The sequence below is a fragment of the Macaca mulatta genome, chromosome 4 (genome assembly GCF_049350105.2).
Source record: "Macaca mulatta isolate MMU2019108-1 chromosome 4, T2T-MMU8v2.0, whole genome shotgun sequence".
NCBI classification, from domain to species: domain Eukaryota; kingdom Metazoa; phylum Chordata; class Mammalia; order Primates; family Cercopithecidae; genus Macaca; species Macaca mulatta.
The window spans coordinates 182,546,616-182,574,458 of NC_133409.1; the positions used below are offsets into that span (position 1 = coordinate 182,546,616).

General features: G+C 45.2%; 3 protein-coding genes and 1 long non-coding RNA gene across 11 annotated transcripts in view; 2 read left to right on the forward strand and 2 right to left on the reverse strand.

The window, feature by feature from the left end:
- Nucleotides 1-2,051: 2,051 nt before the first annotated feature.
- Nucleotides 2,052-21,326, reverse strand: LOC144329485 (uncharacterized). Its single transcript, XM_078001064.1, has 2 exons — nt 20,910-21,326; nt 2,052-2,228 (listed from the first exon to the last, which is right to left on the reverse strand). The coding sequence occupies exons 1-2, from the start codon at nt 21,324-21,326 to the stop codon at nt 2,112-2,114; spliced, it is 534 nt and encodes a 177-aa protein (XP_077857190.1). The 3' UTR covers nt 2,052-2,111.
- LOC106997753 (uncharacterized) lies at nt 16,713-20,214 on the reverse strand. The gene is made up of 2 exons (XR_013416870.1): nt 19,700-20,214; nt 16,713-17,373 (listed from the first exon to the last, which is right to left on the reverse strand). It is a non-coding gene; the product is annotated as an uncharacterized LOC106997753 (long non-coding RNA).
- Nucleotides 21,077-27,843, forward strand: part of EXOC2 (exocyst complex component 2) — a 209,956-nt gene continuing 203,189 nt past the window's right edge. Inside the window, exons 1-2 of one of the 6 annotated variants that reach the window (XM_015135397.3) lie at nt 21,077-21,197; nt 24,475-24,548. The gene's annotated coding sequence lies outside the window, so the exon portion shown is untranslated. 6 annotated transcript variants of the gene reach the window in all.
- The window catches only part of HUS1B (HUS1 checkpoint clamp component B), a 36,883-nt gene continuing 30,116 nt past the window's right edge, over nt 21,077-27,843 (forward strand). Inside the window, exons 1-2 of one of the 3 annotated variants that reach the window (XM_078001022.1) lie at nt 21,077-21,197; nt 24,475-24,548. The gene's annotated coding sequence lies outside the window, so the exon portion shown is untranslated. Of the gene's footprint in view, nt 21,198-22,174; nt 22,213-24,474; nt 24,549-27,843 lie in introns of those variants that run through there. The other 2 variants (XM_078001024.1, XM_078001023.1) reach the window with 2 other exon arrangements.

Here is a 27,843-nt window from a genome sequence, read left to right on the forward strand (position 1 = left end):
CAAATACAGTCATGACCAAGGGCAACTGATTATGTAACAACTTAAAATATCGTCAAAAAACAAATAAAAGCCAAGTCAATAAAAAATAATTAACTCATCGTCATGAAGAATAATTTCTTCTAGCACATAATAAATACTTATTTATGATGGAAAAAGGAAAGGAAACCAATATTTAAGGCACCTGCTTGTGCCATGCACCACGTTGCAGACGAGTAGAAAACATTATCTCCATCAAGCACCTTAAAAACTGAAGCTTAGAGTGGCTAATTTTCCCAAGGCAATAGAGGGCAGAACTAGTAGCTAATCCACAGCCCCGTTTTCCATCTGTTTACGCATGTCTACACTGCCTCCAGTGACGACGTCGACAATAGATACTTTTTATATGCAGTATCTATTTATTTTATTTCTATAAATCATTCTGGCCATTTTGTGCTTATAAATTAATTACCTCTTTTTAAAAGCTATATTAGACTATATTAGTCATAGCATCCTGACCGATGTGGGTTTTTCCACCACCGTGGCTCAGGTAATTCCCACCAGCTGTAAGTGGTCCAGTGTGGAGAGATCCTTCCAGAAAAGCATGCTGTCCACGGACAGCTGCCCCTGGTTTCTGAGGTTTAAAGCTCAGCCGTACGATTCAGAAACATGCACAGACCGTAGAAGGAGCTGGGGCAGGAAGACACATTCACATTATTGTGAATATCATTTTAAAACTGAGCTGAAATAAATAAGGGTTTGCAAATCAATTTCAAAGGATAATTACATGTTGCTGCTTCTCATTTTTTTGTGACTAAATTTTTGTGAATTTAGTCACAAATGGATCTGCAAAGGCACCCACAGTCACAAATAAAACAGGAAGATGCACAGCACAGCTGTGAACCCTCTTCCAAAGGAAAACATTTGACTCGCTGTTCAGGGGAGGCCATTACACATTTTGGGTGAATCATGATGATGATTTTGATTTTTCTACATGTTGAAGACAGGCATATAATTCCTTAATTTCGGAAAACGGGCATATTTTCTACATTTTAAGATTGAGGCAGGCTGGCCATATTTATTGATTTATTCCTCAATAAACATTTGTCGCATTCCGGTTTGTGTCAGGAACTGTGCTCAGCTTCAGGATAACAGTTCAGCAAGACCCTCACCCTGCCTTTGAGTAGCTCAGTGTCCAGGACAGAGAACACAGACGAACGTGGATGAGTTATCCTTACACACGATTAGTGCCAACGTATCAGTAAAATGCTACAAGCCATCGAAGACTAGGTAGACACAGGTGTGGTGACCCAGAGCAACCTCCTCTCCTTCATAAAACAAAAACAGAAAACAAAATACCTGGCCTAACCTAGTAAACATAATTAGATAGTTAGCATTAAATTCTTTGGGTTAAGGCTTTTTCTGCTGTTAAGAGGAACACGTTCCTGTAAGAAGTGATAAAAACTGCACTACCAACTTTCTGAAACATCCCAGGCCTTTCTGTTCTAATGTCTCTGATCACAATGAGCTTTTACCACAAACGGCCGTTTCCCGCTATCTCTGAAAGTCAAACTCTTATTCATTCTTCAAAGTCCAGTAGAAAAGCCGCCTCCCCAGATAAGCTCTGCATGCCCTGGGCCTGCTTTCCCGCTTTCTCATAAGTACGTGCCCTTCTGGCCTATGTCATGGCTACGTTTTCTGATTTTTTCTTTAGGAACACATGGCTCAGGTTGAGGCTATCTGAAGTTACCAAAAATAGAAAGAGAGAAAGCACATCTGCATCCTTTTTTTCTGGAGAGTCTCTCCCACCTGGACAGCTAAGTTGGGGCCCTGAATTTCAAATGAAAGCCCCTCAAGGCCAAGGCGTGGGTACACCCGGCCACGGCAGGACAGCAGGGTCCATGGCTTTCCAGGTGTGCCCTTCTCTGTCCGCACCCGGCCTGGGAAAAGACCAGTCCATCCACGGAGCGCTGGAGCACACGGCACACGGGCGTCTTCCGTCCATGAACCCAAACTAGGATCCCAGCGCACATGAGGGTCCTAAGTAAGGTGAAACTGCACAGAACGGAACAATACCTGCTCTGTTTTGGCGACACGACGACGTATCGGTCTGCTGAGGCTGTGTTAGGCTGCAGTTACAAGCAGCTCTGAAATCCCAGGGGCTTCCTGCAACAGAGGCGGCTCTCACTCCTATTACAGGCATCGTAGCTGTGGCTGAAGAGGCAGTCTTTATTCAGATGAACGTGGATGCCCTGGAAGGAAAAAAAAAGGCAGATAGCTTCTGTCGCACCACGGCACAGGTCACTTCTGCTCTCATTCCACTCTCAAAGCAAGTCAGGGCCAAGGCTGACGTTAGCGGGATGAGGGTGTGTCATTCTCTCAGTGGGAGAAGCCTGTCAGAGGGGCAGTGAATATTTTAACAGCAATTTCATCTACCACAACACGTGAGAAAGATTTGGATATTGACGCAATCCAGAAAGAGCACCAGAAAGACCAGCAGATTTCTATGGAGTTTTAGTGGAAATCTGCTCATGTCATTGGCTGGTTCTAGGCCTTAACGTTCTCATCTATGAAATCAGAGGGTTGGTCTGTGTGGTGTCAAGATCCTTTCCAGTTCTGACACCGAGTCCAAAGCCTTGCAGGGTGGTGATTTATTTTGGTATTTTATCAAGTGCCAGCATCATTTCTATATTTCTCAGAGACCTCAACAAGTAGGGTGCTTGGAAACATCTGCACATTTGCTGAATAAATCAGTTAAACCCCATGAATAACTCACATGGGTATGAATTCATTAGATAATTTTCTGGAAGCCGCTGGATGGATGGAAGGTCCTAACAAACGCCAAGAGCTGCAGGTATGGTGGTGAAAAGACAGAAGACAAGAAGAGAAGCAGAGCGCGGCACCTGAGGGCCAGAGGGGCCAGGCTAGAAGGCCACGGCTGCCCACGCTCCACGGGCTGTTCCTCCCAGAGCTGCCCTGGGATTGGTCACAGTTCTTGATTTCTCTGTGGCTGGAAATTCCTTAACTTACAAAATCTCAAGCCATGTGTATTTTGAAACTACTGCAAATGGAAAGAGTTTTTTTTTTTTTTTCTGTTCCTTGCTTTGTATTTGAAACCTAGACAAAAAACACACTCTCAAATCATTAGAATTCAATGATAGGAAATGCTGTAGTATTGTACAAAAATGAAATTCCTGACTTTACTCTGAAAAGGAAACGACAGCCTTTTTAACCTAACAAAATAGTCGATTTGCCAAGAAAATGTGCTCAACTGGAAGAAGCTGGCTAAGAAGAAATATACAGTCAGCGCTTTTGTTCCCATTCATTCTACCTTTGTGAGGTGATAAGAATTTTTTTTAATCTCTCCCATGATTTCCACAGATACACAGCACTGCTAACTGAAAAATTACAAAGGATAATTTGAATTTCATATTTGCTGTTTGGTTGGAGTGATGGCTCTTCATCTTCTCTTCACCCAGGCCATTCTTCCTGCCCACATAATCACAGCTTGGAGAGCTCGCTTGTGAGTTTCTTTCCTTTGCAACTGTGGTCCACACTCGCTACTCAATTAGTTCATTTCTTGGTTCTAAGAATAAATAGAATGTGTATATTTACTTCTTGTTTACCAATGCAACCTGAAGGTTTTAGAAGTAAAAAAGGTTTAGGCTCACAACAGATAAAATGTATCCCAAATAATCATAGTTGTCTGTTTTGTAAGCTGGGACACCACCGTGCTGCCGAAACACCCAACCTCATTGTCCCCTCGTCTTCAGTTCACCCTGATGAGCTGGAAAGCTGCAGACGCTGTCGTGACCATCTGAGAAGTGAAACAGAAAGCAAGTGAGGGGAAGCAGGAGTCTGTATACACGTTCCCTGAAGAATCCTTTGTTTTCATCTTTCCTTTTTCGGCTTTCAAGTGCTGCCATCACACCAGTGACTTGAAGATTGCAGAGAAACACGATGGAGGGAAGGAGCGTGTACGCCCGGCCTTGTCAGCCCCTCGGAAGACCTGGCTTCTTCCCTGACATTCGCTCTGCGGAGGGGGACATCCCTGCGCCCCTCCCCCTTACGGCCAGCGGCTTCCCCGGTCGGCTGGGGCATGTTAGCCAGGCATGTGCCCACCGAGGAGGAAACAGCGCTTCTTAGGCCTAACGCTTTAAATCAAAAGCGTTTGATCCTTTTCACAACGGACCAGCATACTGCTGTTTCAGGAGGCTGACGCTTCCCATGGCAGGGAGGGGGTTATGGAGAACGTTGGTTAAGCTTATCGTGTAAGATGGGAAGTGCCCCTGGAACTCTCGAGTGTCACTTCACCAGGCAGCACCCTGCCCTGAACGAAGCACAGCTGCACCCTCAGTCAGAACGGACAGCCCGGCCGGGCTGATCCAGGACGCCAGCCCAGCCTATTAGCACGCAGTTTTCCTTGGAGACGGGCCATCTTCACACTGCGCCTGTGTCCCCTCCCAGCCTTCGTCCCTGCTCTCTACCCACGACCCGGCCTAGGGTGCCTTGGACGGATCTCTTGCCATTTCCTGCATTCTGCCGGAGCACTAATTGAAAATTTGGGTGGCCTTGCTTATTTATTTTCCTGGAATGCAGTGGGTTATATTTTCATGGTATTTTCTCAGCAGTGCAGCGTTTCCATTTCAAACTACAACAATAAGAAGAAAAGCCAGTCCCCATCAGCACGCAAACACACAACAGAAAAGAAAGAAGTCCCGGGTCTGACTCGCAGTCCTGCCTTTATGAATTGTAACTAAATATAAACCACCAGAGTCGCCTGCTTTTTTCAGGAAGCTAAAAAGGCAAGTTTACTTCTTCAGGGAAAAGGAGAAAGCACAGTGATGTGCTCAGTTGCTGTGAAAAGCAAACAATAAATAAAAGGTGATATGAAAAGTTAGTTGGTACCATTGAACAATTGACACCGAGTGTCTAAAATTATCATAAAATGGACTGGCTCTAAATTTTGGTTGGGTTAATATAAAAAAACTAAAATTAAAAAGGAGCTTGCTTCATCACTGTAGCACTGGGGTTTCACACTAATTTCAAAATGTGCATGTTGTACCAGCATTTTTTGTTAGGAATATGAAGGTCGACGGTGAAATATTTTATTTTCTCAAGGTGCTACACCATGTTGCTCTAATAATCTACCATCACTATAAATTTCATATTGCCTGACATTCACAGGAGGCTCTAGTTCAGTGGATACATGTAAAAACACAACTTTGGCAAAAATTAAATTTATATACCTGGCTTAGATAATTTACACCTTAAAACTGACTTTTGATTTCATCTTGGACGTAAGCATCTTTAATTTCTAAACTAATACAGAGAGAATAAATTGTTAACATCCGATGCATTTTGCACGATATATATTTTTTAAAAGATTTAGAATGGTTGAAAATATGTACACGTTTAGTAGACTTAATTATCAAAGACGATTACTTTAATTCAATACCCTGAAAGTGTGTCCATGAAAGACAAAGACATTTCCATTTTTCTATCTTTAAAATGAGACTGAACCTAGGTCATTTTCTTAATCTCCAGAGCTACTTTCTCTTGGTTGATACGCATTTCTGTTATTGGCGTAATTGATGAGCTTGGTAATTGTACATCAATTTACCTGGAAATGGAAAATGATAAGAACTTTCTGTGGAGCAAAAGGTGGCCGTGTCTGTGAGCTGAAAGTAAAACCTGGAAAAACACATGTGGGCAACCGATTTAAGAAAGAAAAGAAACTTCATCTGTACATATTAATCAAAAAATTAATGGTATAAACTTGCTATTTTTAGTTACTTTTTATAAATTGGTGATAGCACTAAATTGTCAAACAATCAAATTCTATCTTTACATTTAACAAAACATGTAAAGGTATCTGACTTCTTGGCTGAAATAACTTATTAAGGCCTTACTGTAATTCATAAATAGAATTTTTTCCATGCATATTTTGCCCAAAAATTAAAGGTGTCAAAGAGGGGAAAAAAATCTGCTTGGACTTTGTCAATATTGCCAAGCTGAAGCACTTATTTTGAATGTACCCGTGTGAGCTAAATAAGATAATTAGGGTTTTTCACATGATACTGTTCATGCATTTGAAATGCAGAATTATGAGATATGCTGCACATATAATGGCAATACTTTATGTTTTTATAGCTCTTCATAGACGATGAAAGTATTTTTACATATGCAATTGAGATTCACAATGATTCTCTGAAGCTCACTTGTTTAAAAATATATTAAACTAAATAAGAAAAAGATAAAGGAAAATAAGTTTGTTTATTAAAAATATACACACAGTAATAGAACCGAGGATGAAAAATAGGAAATGTGTTGCAGTTTAAATAAAGAAGAGACTTAACCTTGGATGGCCCTGCAGAATATTTAATCCAGTACAGAGGGGGGCTCCTGCAGCAATTCCACTCTTGTGAGCAGTTTAGAAAACAAGCTAGAAAGCATTCATTCCCTTGGTAGATTAAAATATATTTAGCATTTTTTTCTTTTCATTTAGCCTTTCTAAAATGAAAAGTTAAATGCAAATCACACTATTCGTGGCCGTATTATTTTTTTCCCGGTCGTGAACCTCTGGATGTTTCTGTCCTGTTACATTAAATTACATCTTAAGAAAATAAATGACACCTGGGTTGTTACAGTCCCTTTGGCTGCTTGGGCTTTTGTAGATAAGTCTGAACAGATACGGGGAAAGGCATGTTTTACTATTTGTACAAAGTCTCAAAAAGTAAAAATTATACCTCTTTAATATTTTCCACTATCATTTCCACTTTGCTAGGCTTAACAATAAATTTTAGCAAGGCTGATGGTTTTCCTTCTGGGGTTGAAAAACTAAAATGTTTTCAAAGGAATGTACGTCACAGAATAAACAAGAGCAAAATCACTTTTTGTGACTTACCCTTTCCTGGTATGGCAAGGGGCTGCCATTTCCTTTCAACAGAGACGAACGAGGCCAGAGCACGTTTCACAATCTGTGCACAGACTCATTCACAGCTGAATCTAGGCATTGCCCAAAAGAAATTAATTTCTGAAATTTCAAAACCATGCCTCACAAAAATGCGAAGTCTAGGCGGGAGGATTTATATGACAGAGGGTGGGGCCACCACCTGCAGAGCACACCAAGGAGGGACAAGGTTGCTGAATGGTACACACACAAAAAAACAAAACAAAACAGGAAAGCGTAAGTATGAACTACCCTCCCATCTTTGCTTTCCCTTGAAACTTAACGACTTAGACAGAACGTTGGAGTCTATGTACAATGTGGGATAACAGAGTTATTGGATCTATGTATCAGCTTTCTCTGTTTGACATTCAACTGTAAACAACAGACAACTCACCTGATTTGGATTAGTTTATCTAAAGCATCAGGCACAATACACCAGGTTTCTGATTTCTTTTTCTTGGGAAAATACATTGGTTCTTCTGAACACTTTCTAGCAACAGACGCAGAAAGAGGTACTATAAGAAAGCAAGGTACCTCTCAGACCACCAGGCCTGTGGATCGACCAGCGCAGAGACGGTCAACTTACTGCAAGATGGGAGAGAAGATGCCTCGTGGCCAGGAAGCCCAAACCCTCCCAAACACAATTCTCCAGTTACACAATCCACAGATGATCTTAAGGCCTGTTGAAAGCAAAGGACTAGTGAACAATCCTCCTATGATGAGTGGTTCAGCCACAAAAGAGAAATGTGTTAATCAGAGAGAATTTTTTTAAAAATTCGAATGCCGCTGTCAGCATTCTTTTTACATAAAATTCTGTCGAAGACCTCAATTTACAGAAAAGATCAGAGATGTAGAGAAAACAAATATTTAAATTATGATTGATGAGACAGAGTGATGCAAGGTAGGTTAAAACAAGGCTAAGACCAATGGAATCTAAACATCCTAAAGGCCTGGAGCCCCTGCAGCCTCTTCCCCCTAGTTCCTGACACCCACCGTTATGATTTCCGGTGGGACCTGTCCCCAGTTAGCTCACTGCAACTCTTATTGGTAGCTGCTACCTCCAAATTCAGTTTAAGTTTTTGATTTTTTCTTAATAGTGTGTGTGGGTGTGGACGTGGACGTGGATGTGTGCATGTATGTGGGTATGTGTACGCATCTGTGCGTATGTGCCTGTGAGCGTGGGCATGTGGATGTAGGAGTGTTTGCATGTGTATGTGCAGGCATGGGTGTGCATGTCTGTATCTGTGTGTACCTGAGTGTAGGTGTGTGTTTGTGGGGGGTGATGTGTGCATGTGCACATGTGAGCTTGCATACGTGCATGTGCGTATCCATGCCTGTGAATGTAGGTGTGTATGCAGGGGGTGGGGTGTGCATATGTACATGTGTACATGTATGGTATGGATGTGCTAGAAGACAGTGGTGGGCAGTGACCCACAGCCCTCCCTTGGGCTACCTGCCAGGTGGGCCTTGCCCATAGCTGAGGTGGGAGGCCCTCTGAGCAGGGAAAAGTGACTTGTAGTTGCAGGAGGCCTGCCTTCATCTGCCACTGCCTTGAGCTTCACCAAGAGTGAAAGCTAAAATGGCAAAGTCACGGAAGTTACTTGTTACTGCTTCAGAATAAAAAACTTCCAGTTTTCCCAGGAAAATTTGTTCTGTTAAAAAATAATATAATGGTGGGCTAGAAGGAAGAAAGGAAGAAGGGACAGAGGAACTTATAATCAGTTTATTGCCAGTTTTCTTCTCTTGTCCACTTCCACTCTTTTTTTTTTTTTTTTTGATCAGTTAACTAATAGTTCTCACTTGCCTGCTGTCAGCCATTTTTGGTTTTGTAAAATTCTTTCTTCTTAATATTCAAGTGTGACTTTCAGGAAATAAAAAGGCACAGGAGGAATAATCAACCCTTATAAACTGAAGATGAATTTTTCATGCAAAAGGAATTTTGTAATTGACATCAGTTTCCTAATTGATGTCTGTCGCCACCCTCATGTGCAGACTGAAGTGCTCGCTTCAGCCTTGTGGAATGTTCTGGGGGCCATCATCCACTCAGTGCTTGCGGACACGGGCACTCCTGGACTGGCCATTAGGATCTCTGTGCCGTATGCTTACCACGGCCTGAGGAGAACTCGGGGTGTGTCCGTAACCAAAAATACACGGCAATTTTCACATCTGGGACTCCCATAATTTCTATACATGAAAGAAGGCTTTCATCTCTAAGTGCTCCTCAGCAATTGGAAACTATTTTAAATTATAAATATTATTAGCAATGTATTAATAATATATTATAGATACGCCAAAAGGATGTCAGCATAAGTTCACTGATCAAAACTGCTAAATGTTTTTATATTCAGTTATTTGACATTGAAATAAGCAGATTGCTAAGACTTTGTGGAAGTACTTCACTAAATGCTGTTTTCACATCACAAAAAGCTTCTACAATGGGAAATACTCTAATTTCTACTTTAAAATGTAAAGGAGCTTAGGTTTGTAAAAATTAAATTGATACTCCTATTAGTTTGTAAGCTAAGAAAACATGAAATTTCATTGAATAAACTAGAAAGCCTTGATTCCATTAAAAACTACCTGCATTCTATAATTATGTTTTATAAGGTTAGTATTCCAAATTATTTAGGTTCATTAAACGTTGTGAAACAACATTTCTAATAATTTTAAATTTTAATATGTAGTTATTAGATTCCTAATCAGGAGGTACATACAGATTTCAAGCACTTTTGAATAATTAGCTATAATCGTTTTACAAAAATAGTCATCATGATGTGTATTTAATTGTATACTTATCACCTGAAGATTACAAATGCCTACATAGTATTTCTACGTATTTCCAATAGAAGTCTCAATAATGTGTATGTGAATGTACACATATAATGTGAATTATAATATATATTTTTCCAGTATGAATAAGTTTGCATTAAAAGATGGAAAGATTAACAGACTATGGGGCACAACTAAAGTCGTGAGTTTATTCATCCTTGCCGTGTAAAAAGCTTAGTTGTGACAATAGCTTGTGCCTGGGACAATTTCTGCCCTCAAGTACTGCTTACATAACTGTGTTTACGTAAGCCTGACCAACGGGACAGACCTTTTTTCAGTTTCACTAGAAATTTGCTGATTTAAATATGTTAGAGTAAGCTTGAAAAATAAGCAGGAAAGACAGATTCTTCAGAGTTTCAGTAGCTATTTTCTCCAACAGATTTTCTCAGGTAACTGACTTGTATCGGTCCCAACTGTAAACACTGAGCGAACAAGACCTGGCACAAAAAATAAAAAGACAAACCTGGATTTTCCACTGATTGTCCACATCTCCTGCCATTCAAAATATGCTTTCCTTATTTTGTTTTTCGAAAATTAATATTGCAATAATAATTCGTGTTATCGCGTCTCTACTTTAATAGTGGATTAGCCTAACTTGTAGAAAGCAAGAAAGAATGTGAAGAAAAAAGAACAATGCCTGGAGTGTAACAGGCAAATGTCAATATTTGTTGACTTGAAAAACAGTTGAGCTTAAATTACTCCAATGTCCGTACACAGAAGACCTCTCTGAATTAGTAGCCAGACAATTTGTGTGAACATAAACCTTCGTTGTAAGTGCTGTCCAGAATTGCACCGCCTCTAGGATCAGTGAAACACACATTTCTTAGACAGCTTTAAAGAAAAGAATTATTGAATTGTTGTAAACCAAGAAAAGAAAGTAATGCAAAAATTCTGTAAATACAGAAGATGGACCAAATATGAGAAAGACTCCCCTCTGTTTGATGTGGGAAGCTGACTCGTCTCTTTCTGGAAGAGCATCCTAAATTCTTTGAGAATTAATTTATATTTTATTTCTCTTAAAGTATGCCAAAACCCATTTGAGGGGCAAGGGCTGATACAGCCACGCATTTCATTCCCTTTTTTTTTTTTTTTTTTTCTTGGCTGGGGAGTGGGAGCAATATCTTACTTTACATTGTAGAGTTTCTGGCCTGAAAATATGTTTACTAGCAAAATCACTGCCAAAACTTAAGAGTCAGTAGTTACCAGCATATTTATGTAAAGCAAGAGCTTAGAAAGCTACATGGCGTTGAGGACTTTTTTTCTGGATACTAATCAGCATCGTGCCTCGTCACACAGTGCCTAGTCATCGTTCCACTCGGCAGCGAGAGGACCAGTGCTGTGAAGCAATCCAGCATTGTCACCACGGAAAGCATGGTCTATGAATTCTAGTTCAAAACTGATTTTCCTAAAAACTGAAAATTTCCTTCTCAATGTGTTTTAACAAATACATGCTTGCAAACAGGAGGCCACTGAACAGCAGAAACAATTATATTTGAACATATCCAAAACAAAACAATGGGCAGGAACAACCAGCGGTTACTAGCATTTTCTTTCACAAAACGAAGTCTGCAGAAAGGTTTACCAGCCACTGAGGTGCCTTTCTAGGATTTAATTCTAATTATGTAATTGAAGAGAGATTCTCCATTTGTTCTCAAATAAAGCTCTGTTGAGAATCCTCACTAGTCGACAGTCCTGAAAAGCTATTGTTTATCAGAAGGAAAGCAGACACGTGTGCTTAAATCTATCATTCAAGTCTGTGCATTCATTTGAGTGCTAATGAATGTTAGTGGAATGAATATGCATCCTGTCAAACATATACATAAAGCATAACAATACTGCAAATCAACAAACACACATATCCGGCGTCAGAAAAAATGTGGCCAAGCTCAGGGAGAATTACTTAATGGAAAAATAGGAATGCAATAAAAATGCAAAATTGAAAATGCAACCCACATATTTACCATCATATTGTTTTCCTCTTTATCACTACGCTTCACATCTAACCTATTGTGGTTTGGCTTTCTATGTCCATAACCCAGCCAGAGACTAAAAAGCAACGTTATCAGTTCTCGGAGCCAAGAGGTGTGGAAGTGGAAAGGACAGAGGAGCAAAAAGTGATAGAAACAGACAAGTACCAGCAATCTGCTTTAGGATCAGAGAAAGCAACCAAGTTCCCAGTTTAAAATGGATTGCCCTATAGCTAACACATTTAAAGAATGAAGCATCTGGAAGAAAAAAAATCCCTTTAATTGAATAGCAGAACAATTAGTGTGATCCACGACCACTGCTGGCATACAGAGTTATTTGGAAAAGCGCCACCACCGCCACCCACATGTCCTGTTCACACAGATGGCTAGATAGAGTCGCCAGAAGAGAAGGCCACACGGTTCAGCCAAGACTTGCGGCAGAATCGTTGTTTATTGAAAAGTGCAGCCGGGCGCGGTGGCTCCCGCCTGTAATCCCAGCACTCTGGGAGGCCGAAGTGGGCAGATCACGAGGTCAGCAGATCGAGACCCTCCTGGCTAACATGGTGGAACCCATCTCTACTAAAAATACAAAAAACTAGCCGGGCGTGGTGGCGGCGCCTGTAGTCCCAGCTACTCGGGAGGCTGAGGCGGGAGAATAGTTTGAACCCGGGAGGCGGAACTTGCAGTGAGCCGAGATCGCGCCACTGCACTCCAGCCTGGGTGACAAGAGCCAGACTCTCTCACAAACAAAAACAAAAACAAAAACAAAAACAAAAAAGAAAGAAAGAAAAAGAAAAGTGCAGTGATGGGATTTTTGAGCTTACAGGAACTTTTGAGTTTCTCCTATCCAACCATCTTACTTTGCAAATGAGATAACTGGAATTCTCAAGAGGTGAAACAATCAGGGTCAATATCAGACAGGATCCAGAACGTAAGGTTTGAAATTTTTGATGTAATTTTTTTTTAAACCAACAGTCCTATAGTCAACTCTTGATTTTTCAAGGGCTGTGGATGTCTTTGTTTCTTCATTTTTAGTTTCTCACTGCTAAATATTTTTATTATTTTCTTTACCAGGTGTGAAAACGTAAATTTATACTCAAATTAACTGGCTATATTCTATGTTCTCATCTCTGTTACAAGGGCTCAGTCAGGAAGAACAAAGGTTCAGACTGTTGGCTAAAGTATGTCCTGAAATTATCTTCATCCTGCATGTACGCCTCGTCCTTCAGTACCACAGAGAGTACAAAGAGGAGCTCACAGGAGGCAACTAGCTGCAGGGGGCAGGACAGATATCCGGAGACCTCCACTGCAGAGTGGCCAGGACACAACTGGTGGGCACTTGGAGCTGACGTCCTGCACGCCAGTGCATGCCATCACCTTCAGAAATTATAGCGCCTGCCTGCGAGGAGAACGCAGCTCAGGTAACGTCTTAAGGGAAACCTACCAAACACGGAGGGTGAGAAACCTGCTGTTAAGGAGTGAAAAATATTTTATTGGGTTTGTGTGAAACCAAGGTACTCGCTGAGCAATGAAAAACTCAGATAAAATTCGTGTCATGTTAGATGAAAAGAAATGAGGTGTAATGACAGGCTTTGTACCTCGTTTCATATGCCAGGCAACCCTGATGCTCCTGGGCAGTGGGAAGCCTTCATCAATGAGCTCAGATCCTGCAGCAAAGGCCAGAGGCCGGCACCGCGCCTCCCTCCGATGTGCGGCTGTAGCTGGTGCTTCTGCTCCGGGTGGGGTGCTGTGCCTGGGAGGGGCAAGCCAGCGGCTGCCCTAACACGCAGTCTACACGGCACACCACCCATCAGTGGGTGAAATCGGGAAGATGGTGCTTTTCCCATGTCTTTTCTATGACTGCTGGCATCACTGACAAAATGCAGATTGGCCTTGTTCCCACTGAATAAAGACCTTCAAACGGAGAATTCCAAAAGACAAGACCAAACAAACCACTCCCCCCAAAAAATCAACCACCCACTCCCAGCTAGCAATTTAAGTTAAAATGCTATCATGCGGTCCGTTAGAAATCCTTCGTTTAGAACATAAAGAGATCTAAAGTCTTATTCACAGAGAATCACATAATTAGGTTACTCCTGCCCTCTGCAGCTCAGGGCAGGGCTGGCAGGGCCGGGAGAGAACCCCAGTCCTTGCTAAGCGGAGACATTTTCACATTCGGACCGAGTTGTTCCCTCTCTCCAGGTCCTGGCCTCTCGTATCTCTGGCAGCATGTGCCTCTCCTCAATTTCTCCTTTCCTTCTGGACCACCTACAGACACAACCCACTGCCAGAGACGCCCAGATATAAACACAGGTGCAAAACACATCTGCATTACTGTGCTGGATGGCAGCAGGGCCATATGGCTGGAGTAACACTACTGTAACACCATATCCCTGCTGTAGAACCAGCTTTATTTACAATTTTCTTATTAAAATATGCAAATAGCAAGTAAATAGAAAACCACAGAGCTCTGTTTTGCTGTAAAACTGATTGGAGACATTTGACTATTTTGAGGACTTTTGATATACAGAGCTATGAATATAAAAAGCTCTGAAGCCAACATAAAAGAAGATGGTTAAGTCCACTTAAAGGCATTTGCTAGGAGCACGACCATAGTAAGATGAAGGATAAAACAAAAGGATGTAAGGGGCTTCCTTAACCAATAGGTCCAATCCAGGAACTGCTAAAACAGAGTTGAAACTGTTGCAGTCCTGCAGAATTTCAAATTGTCCTGTGATCCTAAAACACAAAAGGCTCCAGCAAAGCGTGGCAATGCTGGGTGGTATGTGGTGAAACATCTCCATCATTCGTTTATTGTCAAGATGTGTACATACCAAATTTTGCTGATAATTTTGTGTCTTTAAGTGGCCACTCAGCATATCTTGAACTACACAACTGGAAACAGGCATCTCCTCCAACTCTGCTACTATCTTAATGTACTGTATTCTTATTTTATTTTTGTTTTTGAGGCAACTCGTATTTATTGAGCATCTATTATGTGTAAGGCATGGATGAGCATTACCGCATCCCTCCTCATTTATATTCTAGTGAGGGGAGAGAAACACTTTTAGAAAACAAACAGATAATACTGTATTTGCAGGTTGTGGCGAGCGCTGTTCCTGCATGGTCAGCCTGATGTACTGAATAACTGGGCTAGGAAGCTCTGTGGTATCTACAACAGTGAATAAGGCAGGAATCTGCAAGCATGGAATTGAGAGCCTGTGAATAACAGAAGGCCAAATAATCATTAGTCTTTGGTAAAAAGGATCTCTAAGATACAGCAAATTATAGTAGTTTTGAGGGTTAGGTTCTGTACTAATTATGGTTTACCACACGCTGATGTGCCATACAGTACAGAACACAAAAGGTGTTGATTTAACAGAAAAAAAAAAAAAAAAATCTAAGAACAGGGAATTGTGTCTCTCCTAGTACTTCTAAAGACTGTTTCCAAAGGGATTTCATGCTTCAAAGTTATTCTTTCTCTCCAGGTCAAACAAAACCCGAGACAGAATTGAAAACACAATGCTATGCAATGATATTCAATTGCTCCAACAGCTACCACTGCAATTTTAGGTTTAATGATTTTATTTGCTGCCAACTTCTGCATATACTGCACTAATGTTTGCTAGCTGGTTTTGGAATTAGGACCAGAAATGTAAGAAAAAAGAAAGAAAACAACACCAGTACTCTTTACATTAACAAAAGAGTCTCTTTCCTCTTCTGAGTGCTTTTGTTTCTGGAATACAGTGTTATTTGTTATTTTTCTAAACCAGGAAAAATCTGTGTGTTCTCAAGGCCCATACATCCTGGCTTAATGGCAGGATCACCTGACCTGGGAAACGGCATCACTGCGACGGACAGGGTTTGGTTTCACTGCGAAGCGGGTGCGCCGCTGCCAGGGATTTCTCACTTTATTTGTTTTCAAATGCTGCTGCCAAGCCTCGGATTCACATTTCCTAGTTTCCCCCTTGCTCTTTATAATTGATGATGCTGGGGACAGTCAAGTGATTGTGTACGGGGGCCGCACTTCAACACATCCTCTGATACAAAGGAGAGAACAATGGAGTCATGCTAGATTCCACATCACTTTTGTGTTCCAGGATGCATTTCCCTAAAAAGCGTGCAATTCAGCACATAGATATTTGAGGCTGGGTGTGGTGGCTCATGCCATGGGAGGAATGCTTGAGCACAGGAGTTAGGGACTAGCCTGGGCAGCACAGCGAGATCCCGTTTCTACAAAGACAGCAGCAAAAATAACCAGGCATGGTGGCACACATCTGTAGTCCTAGTTACCCTGGAGGCTGAGGAAGAGGATCTCTTAAGCCCAGGAGTTCCAGGCTACAGTGAGCTAGGATCTCACAATTGCAACCTAGCCTGGGTGACAGAGTGAGACCCTGTCTCTAATAACAAATATATATATATATTTGAATTGTAATACGTATAGGTTGTTTTTAGACTGTGATAATAACAGCCTTGACTGGATTCCCCCAGAAGCTGACCCAGGGCTAGCATTTCACTTGGGAGGTGACAGCAGGAAAGAGCAGGAGGGGAGTGGGGAGGCCAATAAAGGTGTGCTGCGGGGCACTTCCCCGAGGGAGACTGAGGCAGCCTCCCTGGGACTCTGCCATGCAATGGAGCATGTGCAACCAGCCAAGCTACCCCCGCCAGGGGCAGCCACAACAGGGCATTTGCCCACCAACTGTTTGCCTGCCATTGGCCGAGGCCTTCCTCTGAATTAACTCTCCAGGGCTTCCGGCTTGCCGTGCTCCAGAAAGAAATCCCTCAAGCACAAACAGAGATGCAGGTGTTCCCAGAAAGCAGGCCTTCAGTTGGGGGAATCTGGATGGGCACTGATGGCCTCTGTTGTCCTGCCTTGCAAGGCAGATCCACTGCTACAGATCTGTGTCCTGGCCCTGATTCCTCATCATGGTGTCCAGTCATACTTTACTGGGGGAGAAAACCCACCTCAGGAGGGTCAGCAGGTCGGGCTATACTGCCCACTGCTGCAGTTAGTTCTCAGGCTATAGTGATTGTCATCATCTTCCTTAATCACCCGGCTCGGTTCTCTTCACCTGCAGCCAGCACTTCTGTGGCCCAGGCTGCTTCCTCGACGAAGTGACCCAGACCTTCTTCCCCGTGAGGTCTGGCCTTTGGTTATCATTCCTCGTCAGGCCAGGGTTGCTGCATTGCCCGTCTACTGGCATCACCAGGCAAGGAAAAGATGTCCAGTGAGTCCCCTGCATTCCAGAAATAATCCTCCCTCCCGTGTCCTACTCATAATCAGAACCAAATTTTGTTGCCTGGGATCCATGAGGATCCCAAATAAGGAGAGGCTTTTAGATTTAGTGAACCTTGTGTCACCCAGGAGAGCATCTTCTGCACATCCCAGGGGCCAGGACTCCAGCTACTGGGGATGCAGCACCATACACGGATATCAGGTTCTGAATATAAACGGCATCCCACAGCACAGCTTCCAACCCCACTGCAGTGTTCGCTGTGCCTTTGTGGGGCCATGCTGATGTCCTATCAGGGTGGCAGTTCGGGGTGTGCGATCTATGGTGGAACCAGTGGAACTTGTGGTCACATCCCCTTTGTCTGCCTCTTTCGCTCTTACAGGGTGCTTGGTCCAAGGTGGTCTTATGGGAAATCCTGTGATGATAAGGCAAGACATTCTGTAAGAAACTGGGTAGTCATGCCTGCCAAGGCTCTACCAGCAAGGAAGACAAACCCAAACCCAAAATATGCATCTAGAAATCAACTTGCCACCAACTGGCTGCTCGGTCTTCTTGAGGGACAGCAGCCACCACATCATGGGCTGCCCATTGGCCTCACGGCGGGAGAGGGCAGAGGCACTGTCTAGATTTGCCTTGTTCAGTGGGTCCCTGTAGCCTCCGACCCTGTGAATGGCCATTCCATTTTCACAGGCCCGCTGTGCAGAGACTGCCTGGCCCGCCCTAGCTGAATCATCCCATTTGCTCCATGCCTTGCTGTGGATGCTCTCTGCCGGGCGGGCATTCGTGTAAGACACATGGATGGGCCAAAGACTAAGTCTGTGTGAGGAGCACGTGTGAGTTCTTGAGCTGAGAAGCTGCAATATCCACAGCATGGTTGCGCAGCTGCTTCCCGGCCACCCTCCTCTCCATCCAGCTGTTATGTTTCTCCAGCAAGTCTCCTACCTTAGGGAATTTCTGCACCAAAAGCAGGCACATACTCTTGGTCACATACAGTCCTGAGGGCAACCCAACTCTGCCAAGAACTCCACACTGATGCTCAGCTCCACTCTGACAGCAGCAAGCACAGGCTCATGGGTGCCTAGGGCCAGCAAGTACTAACCCACATTAGAACAGCCGAGTGAATTCCTCATAAGCTCCAAGAGGTGTCTTACCCAATTGCTTGGGGACTGTCTTTCTGTTCTTTCTTTCCTCCCTTCCTGCCTTCTCCTTCCTTCCCCTCCCCTCCCTTTCCCTGTCTTTCTTTCTGGTTTTTTTTTTTTTTTTTTTTTTTTTTTTTTTTTGAGACAGCGTCTCGCTCTGTAGCCTAGGCTGGAGCACAGTGGCGTGATCTTGGCTCACTTCAACCTCCGCCTCCAGGGTTCAAGCAATTCTCCTGCCTCAGCCTCCCAAGTAGCTGGGACTACAGGCAAGCGCCACCACACCTGGCTAATTTTTTGTATTTTTAGTAGAGACAGGGTTTCACCATGTTAGCCAGGATGGTCTCAACCTCCAGACCTCGTGGTCCACCTACCTTAGCCTCCCAGAGTGCTGGGATTACAGGCATGAGCCACCGTGCCCGGCCTGGGGGCTTTCTTTATAGTGCGGGGAGACTTTAGGGTGACCATATAGTGTCTAAAAGGAACGCTTTTGACAGTAAAAAGGGCACTCAATAATTAAGCCATCATAACAGACACAAATCAGAGTCATCCCAGGCAAAGTGGAACATGTGGTCACCTTAGTTATCTGCCTTCTTTCCCAGTGCAAGTGGCCAATTCCAGGATAACCAGAAAAATCCATCTAAATACTCTGTCATACCAGCTCAAACCCCATGATCCTGTCTAATGTCATTTCTCTGCATAGACCCCAAACTCCTCTGCTCCCGGCTCCTTCTTCTGTGTCAAACTCTAATCTCAGCTACAATTAATTTTCTACTAACTCCCTGCCTGCACTAGAGCAGCCAACACACACACAAGCAGGCTGACTGGTTCCATTTGAGACTTAAGACCACACATCCCAAGTGGGCATTCTGCCCTCCCTGGCAATCTGACTACATATGTTCAGTAATTTGCCTTACAATGTCTAAGACAACAGTCTCCCCCCTTCTCAGTTCTCCCTTGCCCCCATTCCCTCCTCACAGATGATCTTGTTGGTTCCTTTGCTAATAAAACAGAAGCAACAAGAAGAGTATTTTCTCACTTTCTCCTCACCATGTCTACCAACCCACCACAACTGTAGCTTCACATTCTGCTCACTCTCCTACTACACAGCTCAACTCTGTTGGCTCCTTTCTAAGAAAAACGTCTGATCCTCGTGCAATAGGCCGTACCCTCTCTTACCTTTCTCAAAGACTTTGCTCTGCAGTTGCTCCCTCTTTACCCGTTTCGTTAACAGCTCCCATCTTAAAACAGACCTTTTCCTCGATGCCATGCCCCTCTAGCAACCACCCGGTATCTCTGTTTCCTTTATCACAAAACTCCTCAGAGTGGTTGTCAAAGTAGCCAGATGAAAATACAGAACATCCAGTTAAATGTGAATTTCAGATAAATAATGAATAAGTAGTATACCTATGTCACGTGCAATATTTGGGCCGTACTTACACTAACAAATACTAAAACAATGTTTTAGTAGAAGTATATCCCATGCAACATTACTTTAGTGATATATCTATACTAAAAATTACTTGTTGTTTATCTGAAATTCAACTCTACTGGGTATTTGTATTTTTATTGCTAAATCTGCCAACCTAGGTTGTCGAAACTTACTTTTTTCCACTTCACTTAATATTCTTTTCACAGTCCACTCTGAAGAGATGTAGGTTCCCCACACTCCTTTGAAACTGCTTTTGTCAAGGATGTCAATGACTGGCATATGCCAAACTCAGCTTTCTCTGGAGTCTTGGCCTCACAGTGCTTCTGAACATTGTCTAACAATTTCTCCTTCCTGAAACTATTTAGCTTCCAGAATCCACTACCCCCACTTTCCTGGTTGTCCTTCCTCCCTGACCACAGTCCTCTGACCCCGAGCATCCCCCCCACCTGGAGCATCCCCTGACCCTGAGCATCCCCCCGACCCCGAGCATCCCCGCAACCTCGAGAACCCCCCGACCCTGAGAACCCCTCGACCCCGAGCATCCCCCCGACCCCGAGCATCCCCCCGACATCGAGAGCCCCCGACCCCGAGCATCCCCCCGACCCCGACCTTCCCCCCGACCCCGAGCATCCCCCCGACCCCGACCTTCCCCCCGACCCCGAGCATCCCCCCGACCCCGAGCATCCCCCTGACCCCGAGCATCCCCCTGACATCGAGAGCCCCCCGACCCTGAGAACCCCTCGACCCCGAGCATCCCCCCGACCCCGACCTTCCCCCCGACCCAGAGCATCCCCCGACCCCGAGCATCACCCCGATCCTGCGCATCCCCTGACCTGGTGCGGCGCCCTGACCTAGTGCAGCCCTTAAACCCCTGCAGCCCCCTGACCCCATGCATCCTCCTGACCCAGGGCTGCCCCTGACTCAGTGTTGCCCCCTGACCCCAGTGCCTCGTCCTGACCTGTTGCAGCCCCTTGACCTGGTACAGTCCCTTGACTCCAGTGCATCCTTCTGACTCAGTGCTGCCTCCTGACCTGGTGCATCCTTACCCAGTGTGGCCCCCCGGGGATGCACACTCCAGGGCCTCCTCCTGACCTGATGCTTCCTCCGGTCTCGGTGCAGCCCCCTGACCCGGTGCAGCCCTGTGATCCCATGCGTTCTCTGGACCTGGTGCATCCCCCTGTCCCGGAGCGGTCCTCCGACCCGGTGCAGGCCCATCGTGGTGAACTGTGGTCCCACAAACGCACTATCATCCCTCAGTCTCTGAGATGACCCGAGGGCACGCGGACGGATGGCGCACCGGCCCGCCCCCTGAGCTTGTACCCTTCTCCTCCCTCACCGCTCCCCGCTTCCCGCCGCCGCAAAGACGCCAGCAAAACCTCTTACGCGTGTCCATTCCGACAGCTGGGTCCCTCGGAACCCAAGACACGCCGGCGTCCACCGCCCACGGCCCCTGCTGACCTCCCGCTCCCGCGCCGGCCTGCTCCCCTCCTCCCAGCCTCCCCTGCGGGCGCCGCCCATCGAAGACTCGGCGCTCGACTGCCCGGCGGATCGACGCGCTCGGCGCTCGCGGCGGGCGGAAGTGAGGAGCCGGCAGCAGGCGGCCGCGGCGTCTTCGGCGAGACCTATCGGGCCGGGTCCGGGCCGGCCGTGGGCGGCGGCAGGCGGCTGGAGGTACGTGTGGGAGGTGGAGGGCCTGGCCGAAGGCCAGCGGGACACGGACGTCAGCTGCGCGAAGGTGGCCGCCGGCGGCGTCCGTCCAGGCCTCAGTTGTGAAGGGACAGCCGCGCCCACCCGCGCCATCGGTCACCTGCGGGTCCCGCGACCCCCCGCGGTTCCCAGCCCGCCGCCGCCATCCCCGCCGCCAGCCGCCTGCTGGGCTCCGCGTCCACCCCGCAGTGCCCATCCCCGCATTTCCCAGCCCCGCATTTCCCACCCCCGCAGTGCCCAGCCCCGCATTTCCCAGCCCCGCATTTCCCAGCCCCGCGGTCCCCACCCCGCAGTGCCCAGCCCCACAGTGCTCACCCCCGCAGTCCCCACCCCCGCAGTGCCCAGCTCCGCAGTCCCCACCCCCGCAGTGCCCAGCTCCGCGGTCCCCACCCCCGCAGTGCCCAGCTCCGCGGTGCCCAGCCCCGCAGTGCCCACCCCCTTGGTCCCCACCCCCGCGGTCCCCAGCCCCGCGGTGCCCACCCCCGCGGTGCCCACCCCCGCGGTCCCCACCTGCGCCGGTGCTGGGCGTGGGCGCCGAGCGCTGACTCCGGACTCCGGGCCCCGCCCCTCGCCCGTGCGCAGTCGCCGCCCTGTGAGATTGGAGAATGTCTCCGGCAAGTGAAGGCGGGGCCGGTTTGGCCTGTGTCTGCCTGGGAGAGCGTCCCGCTCCGGCGTCCTGGGCTCTGGAGAGGGGCCCGCCGCTGTTGCCGGCGTTGCGTGCACGGACTTGGTCCCCGCGCGGGCGGACGCTGCCGTGTGAGCCCATTTTACAGATGGGGAGCGGCGGCGGCTGCGAGTGCTTGGGCGAAGGGCCTCGGTCCGGTGGTGGCCGCCACTGAGGCCTCGCGCGACGGCCCCGGGTCCGCACACCGGCAGCCTGGACGCCTGGTGATGCCTAACCCTGTATCCCAAGATTGTTAAACAAACATTTTAGTAATTCCAAGAAATAGTTCTTGAAAGAACTCGCCATTGAATGGGAGTAAGTCATTTTTAATCTGCCAAAGGTCAACATACTAGTAAGTCTGGGAAATTTTAAGTTTGATGCCTGTATGAGTCAGCAAGTAAACTTACAAGGAACACTTAAAAATATTTTTTTCTAAGTTAGCCACACTTTAATTAAATCATTTGTGTGCACTATGCGATATTGAAAGGTTAGTTCTGAGCTTATGTGGATCTGTCTTCTAATGCATAATAATGTTTTATGAATGTTAGTATGTACTGGCCCATGCTTTGTGTAACTGACTCCTTTAATGACAAATCAACTGAAAGCCAGAATCTTCCCATAGATGATTTTTTTTGTGCTAAAAGTTGGTGATGCTCAGAGTAGTAATAGAAAGAGGGTGATGTGTGCTTAGTACTTTCATGCTCACTTGTTTGCCTAAGTAGAAACTTAATGAAGTTAAGCAGAGAAGCAGAGTTCCCCCAGTGTGACTTGGAACAGCTCTTGGAAGTTTTAGAAAGTGATCTTTTTTTTCTTGTCAAATATTTAATTTCCTGTACTGAATGGCATTTTGAACTACAGTTGACCCATGAACAACCCTGGGGTTGGGGTGCCCACGCTGTCAAAAATTTCCATGTAACTTTTGACTTTCCCAGGACTGAACTACTAATAGCCTACTGTTGACCAGAAGCCTTACTGATACATAAAGTTGACTTAGATGTATTTTGCATATGTATTATATACTGTATTCTTATAATAAAGTAAACTAGAGAGAGGACAATGTTAAGAAAATCACAAGGAAGAGAAATGGAAGTGGAGCATCATGAAGGTTATTATCCCCATAGTCTTCATGAATAGATTGTGGAGGAGGAAGAAGAGGAGGGATTGTCTCAGGAGTGGCAGAGATGGAAGAGATGGAGGAAGTGAAGGGGAAGTGGGAGATGCAGGCACACTCAGTGCAACTTTTGTTGAAAAAATCCGTGTATAAGTGGACCTGCCTCATTCAAACCTATGTTGCTTAAGGGTCAACTGTATTACTTTTCTAAAAGATTATTACTAACTTGCTAAGTTCTTGGGAGGCCATTATGTAAGAATCATGGGAAATGAAGTTGGTAATGAAACAATTTTGCATGGATAGTCTTCTAGCAAAGAACTTCTAATAATTTCTAGTGTCAAGCAGCAGCTGGATTAGGCTGTACAGGAAATGCTAGTTACAGAGGTGCTCTCTCAGTTACTTTTCCACTCATTCTCCAGTTTACCCATCTGAATCTAGCCGGGGTTCCTAGTCCAGCGTCTGCCTTAAGTGTTTAAGTGTTTATCGAATGGATGAATTTTAGGTCACTGTTGAGAGGACTTTGAAACTGGGAAATAACATTCATTGACCACCCTGCTAAGCAGTGTACTAGGATGTTAATTGTTCTCAGATCCTGGGGAATATGTTCTTGAACACTCTGGACTGCCTGCTGAAATCACATGGTGGTAGTGTTGACTTCTAATCATGTGCTTTAGAGTATGTTTATATTAGTTTAAAATTATTATTGATATGAATACACAAACTTAAAAGTAATTGTAGGGAAATTATTATGAATTTTTTTTTTTTTTTTTTGAGACGGAGTCTCACTCTGTTGCCCAGGCTGAAGTGCAGTGGTGTGATATCCACTCACTGCAAGCTCCACCTCCTGGGTTCACGCCATTCTCCTGCCTCAGTCTTAGTCTTTTACTCCTGCCTTAGTAAAAGACTAAGCTCATTCTGGATCGGGATTTGTTTTAATTATTTTTGTATCTTCCACTCTTACTGTATGCCTGACACATATATTAAAAATCAAATAATATTAGCCTGGATTCATAAGGGATATTTTTACCCTCTCAATTAAAGAATAGCTAAGAACTAAACTCTTTAATATTGAGTGTAAGTCTAGCAGAAGCTGAGAGGTGGGAAGGATCCTTTGGGGCTAGAGTAATTGGGAAGCTTTGATGATAAAGGCCTGATGAAGGAAGGTGTGTGACCACCTGGGCTGCACGCCAGGAGCAAAGGCCCAGAGGCTGGTAAGTGAGTGCATTTTGGATTATGGGTGCCTATTATGCCTTGACTGACAGGCAGAAGAGTTTGGAACTGATTTGTTAGACAGTGTTTCTGTTTTTTTTTTTTCCCCTGGAAAATTATATTAGGCCAGCTCAAAAGCTTCCTGAACATCCATTACCTTAATTCCCTTGGTAGCATTTCAGATTAAAAATACAGCATCCAGTTTGCTTTATTTTTGTTTTGGGTTTATCAGTTTTTCTATGTGACATTTTCCACAGTAAATCTTGGTGCCAGTAATGGAAGGAGCACTGGACACACGACTGGGGAAGACTGGATTTCAGTTTATGAGAAGGTGAGCTGCTCAGGCTGGATCCAGAGAGCTTTGAGACTCGTGCCCGGCACATCTTAAGCGCTCAGAGACAAGCGCAGTGTCAAAGGCCGTTTTTCCCTTTGCTGCTTGCTAACAGTGCCTCTTTCCACAAGGCTGCCCCTTAGTTTCATTTGTAAGCATGGATGAATTTTTAAAGGCCTTTTTTTGTTTTAAAGATTTGTGATTTTGGAGGGTATATGATTTAACTTTCATTGTATTATAATTTTAGCAAAAGACAAAATGAGACAAAAGGCCATGTTTGGCTTTGGTTTAATTTTAATGAAAACCCTATGTGAGTGATGTGATGTATGTCTCAGCAGGAATCAGAAGTCATGCCAGATAGGTCAAATGAAGAAAGGCGCAGAGGGGATTAGGGACTATACAAGGAGTGTTGAGGAACAACAGGAGGCTAACAGGAGCTGGAAAGGACAGAAGGAGAAAGTAGAGCTGTCTGGAGGAGGGTCCGACTATTGCCAGAGAAGTAGTGCTGGGGGCTGGGAGGGTAACACCAAAATGTCTCAAAGTTGGAGCTGGTCCATTTCTGAAATCCAAAGTGCAGGCCTCCCACCGTTTGCTTCTGGTCTCTCCGCTTTCTCAGTCTCACTCACCCCCACTACACCTATCAGGAGCTTCTGTGGTCTTCAGTCACTGTCATGCCAGTGCGCTCGGTTGTGTCGTCGTTCTTCTGTAGCATCCGCCCGGTGGGTTCTCAGCCTTGGGCCGTCTCAACTCTCTGCCTCCTGTAATGCTTGACCCGAGTTGCGGGGGCCAGCTGGGGAAATCAGTGTCCAGATCTGTGCCCCTGTAAATCCATGGTCACCAGCTCAGCGGGGCCATCACGGAATCTTCCAGAGTTTTCCTCGTCAGCACCTGCTTCTGACCTCTGCAGAATGTACTTCCAGCATTTTCACGCTTTTCAAACCTTTCATCCTTTCACATCATTTACACACGCTCTTAGCAAGTGGTCTTGCCACCTACATCATAAATAAAAGAGACGTAAATGGAGAATCCCAGGGGCTTCTGCCAAAAACTGTTCTTCTTCCCCTAGTCACAGTGGAAGAGGCTGTATTTATGCTAAGACCAATCCTCCACCCGGACTGTGGATCCCATCTACCCCTGCCTTTGTGAGGACTTCACTCAGGTGTGCATGTCTTACTGAAGGCTTCCTTCTGTTGGCCTTTAAACATGCTTAGAGACAGACAACAATAAAGCAAAACAGGAAAAGTAGAATCCTCCCTTGATTTCACATTGCCCTTTTAAAATTCCTCTGTTTTTCCCTTTCCGGCCACATTTCTTAAACTAGTTGTTTGTAGCCAAGTTCTCACCCATCCCAGTGCTGTCTGGTTTCAGCTACGATCACTCTACTGAAGGCCAAAGTCATTCTTGAGCTCCTGGTCACAAAATCTTGTTCCTGTCATTTCCTCAGGGTAGTGCCTGGGACATAGCAAGTGTATAGTAGACATTTATTTGACTGAATAAATCCAAGGATGTTTCCTCTTCACAGCCCTAGTGGATCTGTTTTTCTGGGGTATAGGAGTCCAACACTGTCATCTTTTGAGGATCTGGGTGACTAGTCATTGCATCACAAATCTTCTTGATGGACTAGGTAAAGATAGAAATAAATGTTATTTGAGGGTAAGTTCAGTAGCTCAATGCCTGTAATCCCAGCACTTTGAGAAGCCGAGGTGGAAGGATAGCTTGAGCCCAGGAGTTTGAGACCAGCCTGGGCAACATAGTGAGACCCGTTTTCTACAAAAATTACAAAAAATTTAGCCGAGTGTGGTGGCACACGTCTGTGGTCCCAGTTACTCAGGAGGCTGAGGTGGAAGGGTCACTTGAGCCTGGATCACCTGAGGCTGCAGTGAGCCATGATTGCACCACTGCACTCCAGCAGCCTGGGTGACTGAGTGAGACCCTGTCTCAACGACAACAAAACAGAATATTATTTGATAATGATTTCTTCAATCTTGTTCAGGCAGTCTGTCTTTCTGGGAAAACAAAACCCTGACATGATTTTTTCTGAAAAACTATACTTCCTAAAATGCTAAGAATTAATGTTTTTATCTATCCATGTAGATCTAATAGACTAGTAGGACATTGGGTACTACTGGCAATAGATTTGTGAATAAATAATGCTATGCTCTCGTGTGAAACTCTTTTGTTTTCCTGTTAAGCAGTGTATCTTCTTTGAAGTTTCTGTCTTCATGTATTTGTTGGGGGCGGGGGGAGAGGGATGAATTTGCACTGACCTGGTCCAGTTCTGACATGCCATCAGTGTCCGGTGGCATCGGTTGGAAGTCCAGCCACCTTTAGACCTGCAGCCTTTCCCTGTGCAACATGGTGACAGCCCTTGTCCTCTAGGAGGAGACTTGGCATGCGAAGGCAGAGGGCTTTGTGGTTCCTGGGGAATAAAGGAGACCTCTGAGTAACTCTTCCAATTAAGACAGAATCCAGTGCTTGTTTTATGAGAATAGCCGAGTAATCCAGTATTTATGTAGCGTGTCTTTTATACGGGGGCTCTGAGAGCGCAGTGGTCAGGCGGTCGCTGTGTGCTTGTCTGGCTTCCACTATTGCTTCCTGGTCATCTCAAGCACATTCTCGTCCCCTTAATCCGTTATCTCCAAACATTGTAGTGGGAGGGAAGGTCTTGATTCCCATTCCCAAAATAAATAAATACAAAGCAAGTGTCATTTATCAGTTATATGGTTTAAATTGTTGGATTATTTTCCCAAAAGAATTAAAATAAAATCAAATACGCTTTCATTTGAAACCGTAGATAGTAGTTCATTTATTTTTGTTTGCAGAGGTAGAGAAGGGAAAAAAGTATAAAAAGAGGTCCAGGAGGCTGGGCGCGGTGGCCCACACCTGTAATCCCAGCTCTTTGGGAGGCCGAGGAGGGTGGATCTCGAGGTTGGGAGTTTGAGACCATCCTGGCCAACATGATGAAACCCCGTCTCTACTAAAAGTACAAAAAAATCAGCCGGGCATGGTGGCGCATGCCTGTAATCCCAGCTACGTGGGAGGCTGAGGCAGGAGAATCGCTTGAACCAAGGAGTCAGAGGTTGCAGTGAGCCCCTCTGCACTTCAGCCTGGCGACAGAGCAAGACTCCACCTCAGAAAAAGAGGTCCAGGAAAGCAGGACACATGACCTCTTACCTGCTTAGTCCTTCTCTTCTGCAGATGGCCCTTCTGAGGCCCAGCGAGTCTTCTGCCTCTTCTCAGGCCCTAACTCTGTACAGTGTGGACCCCGTGGGTTCTCTCAGATCTGTGCACGGTT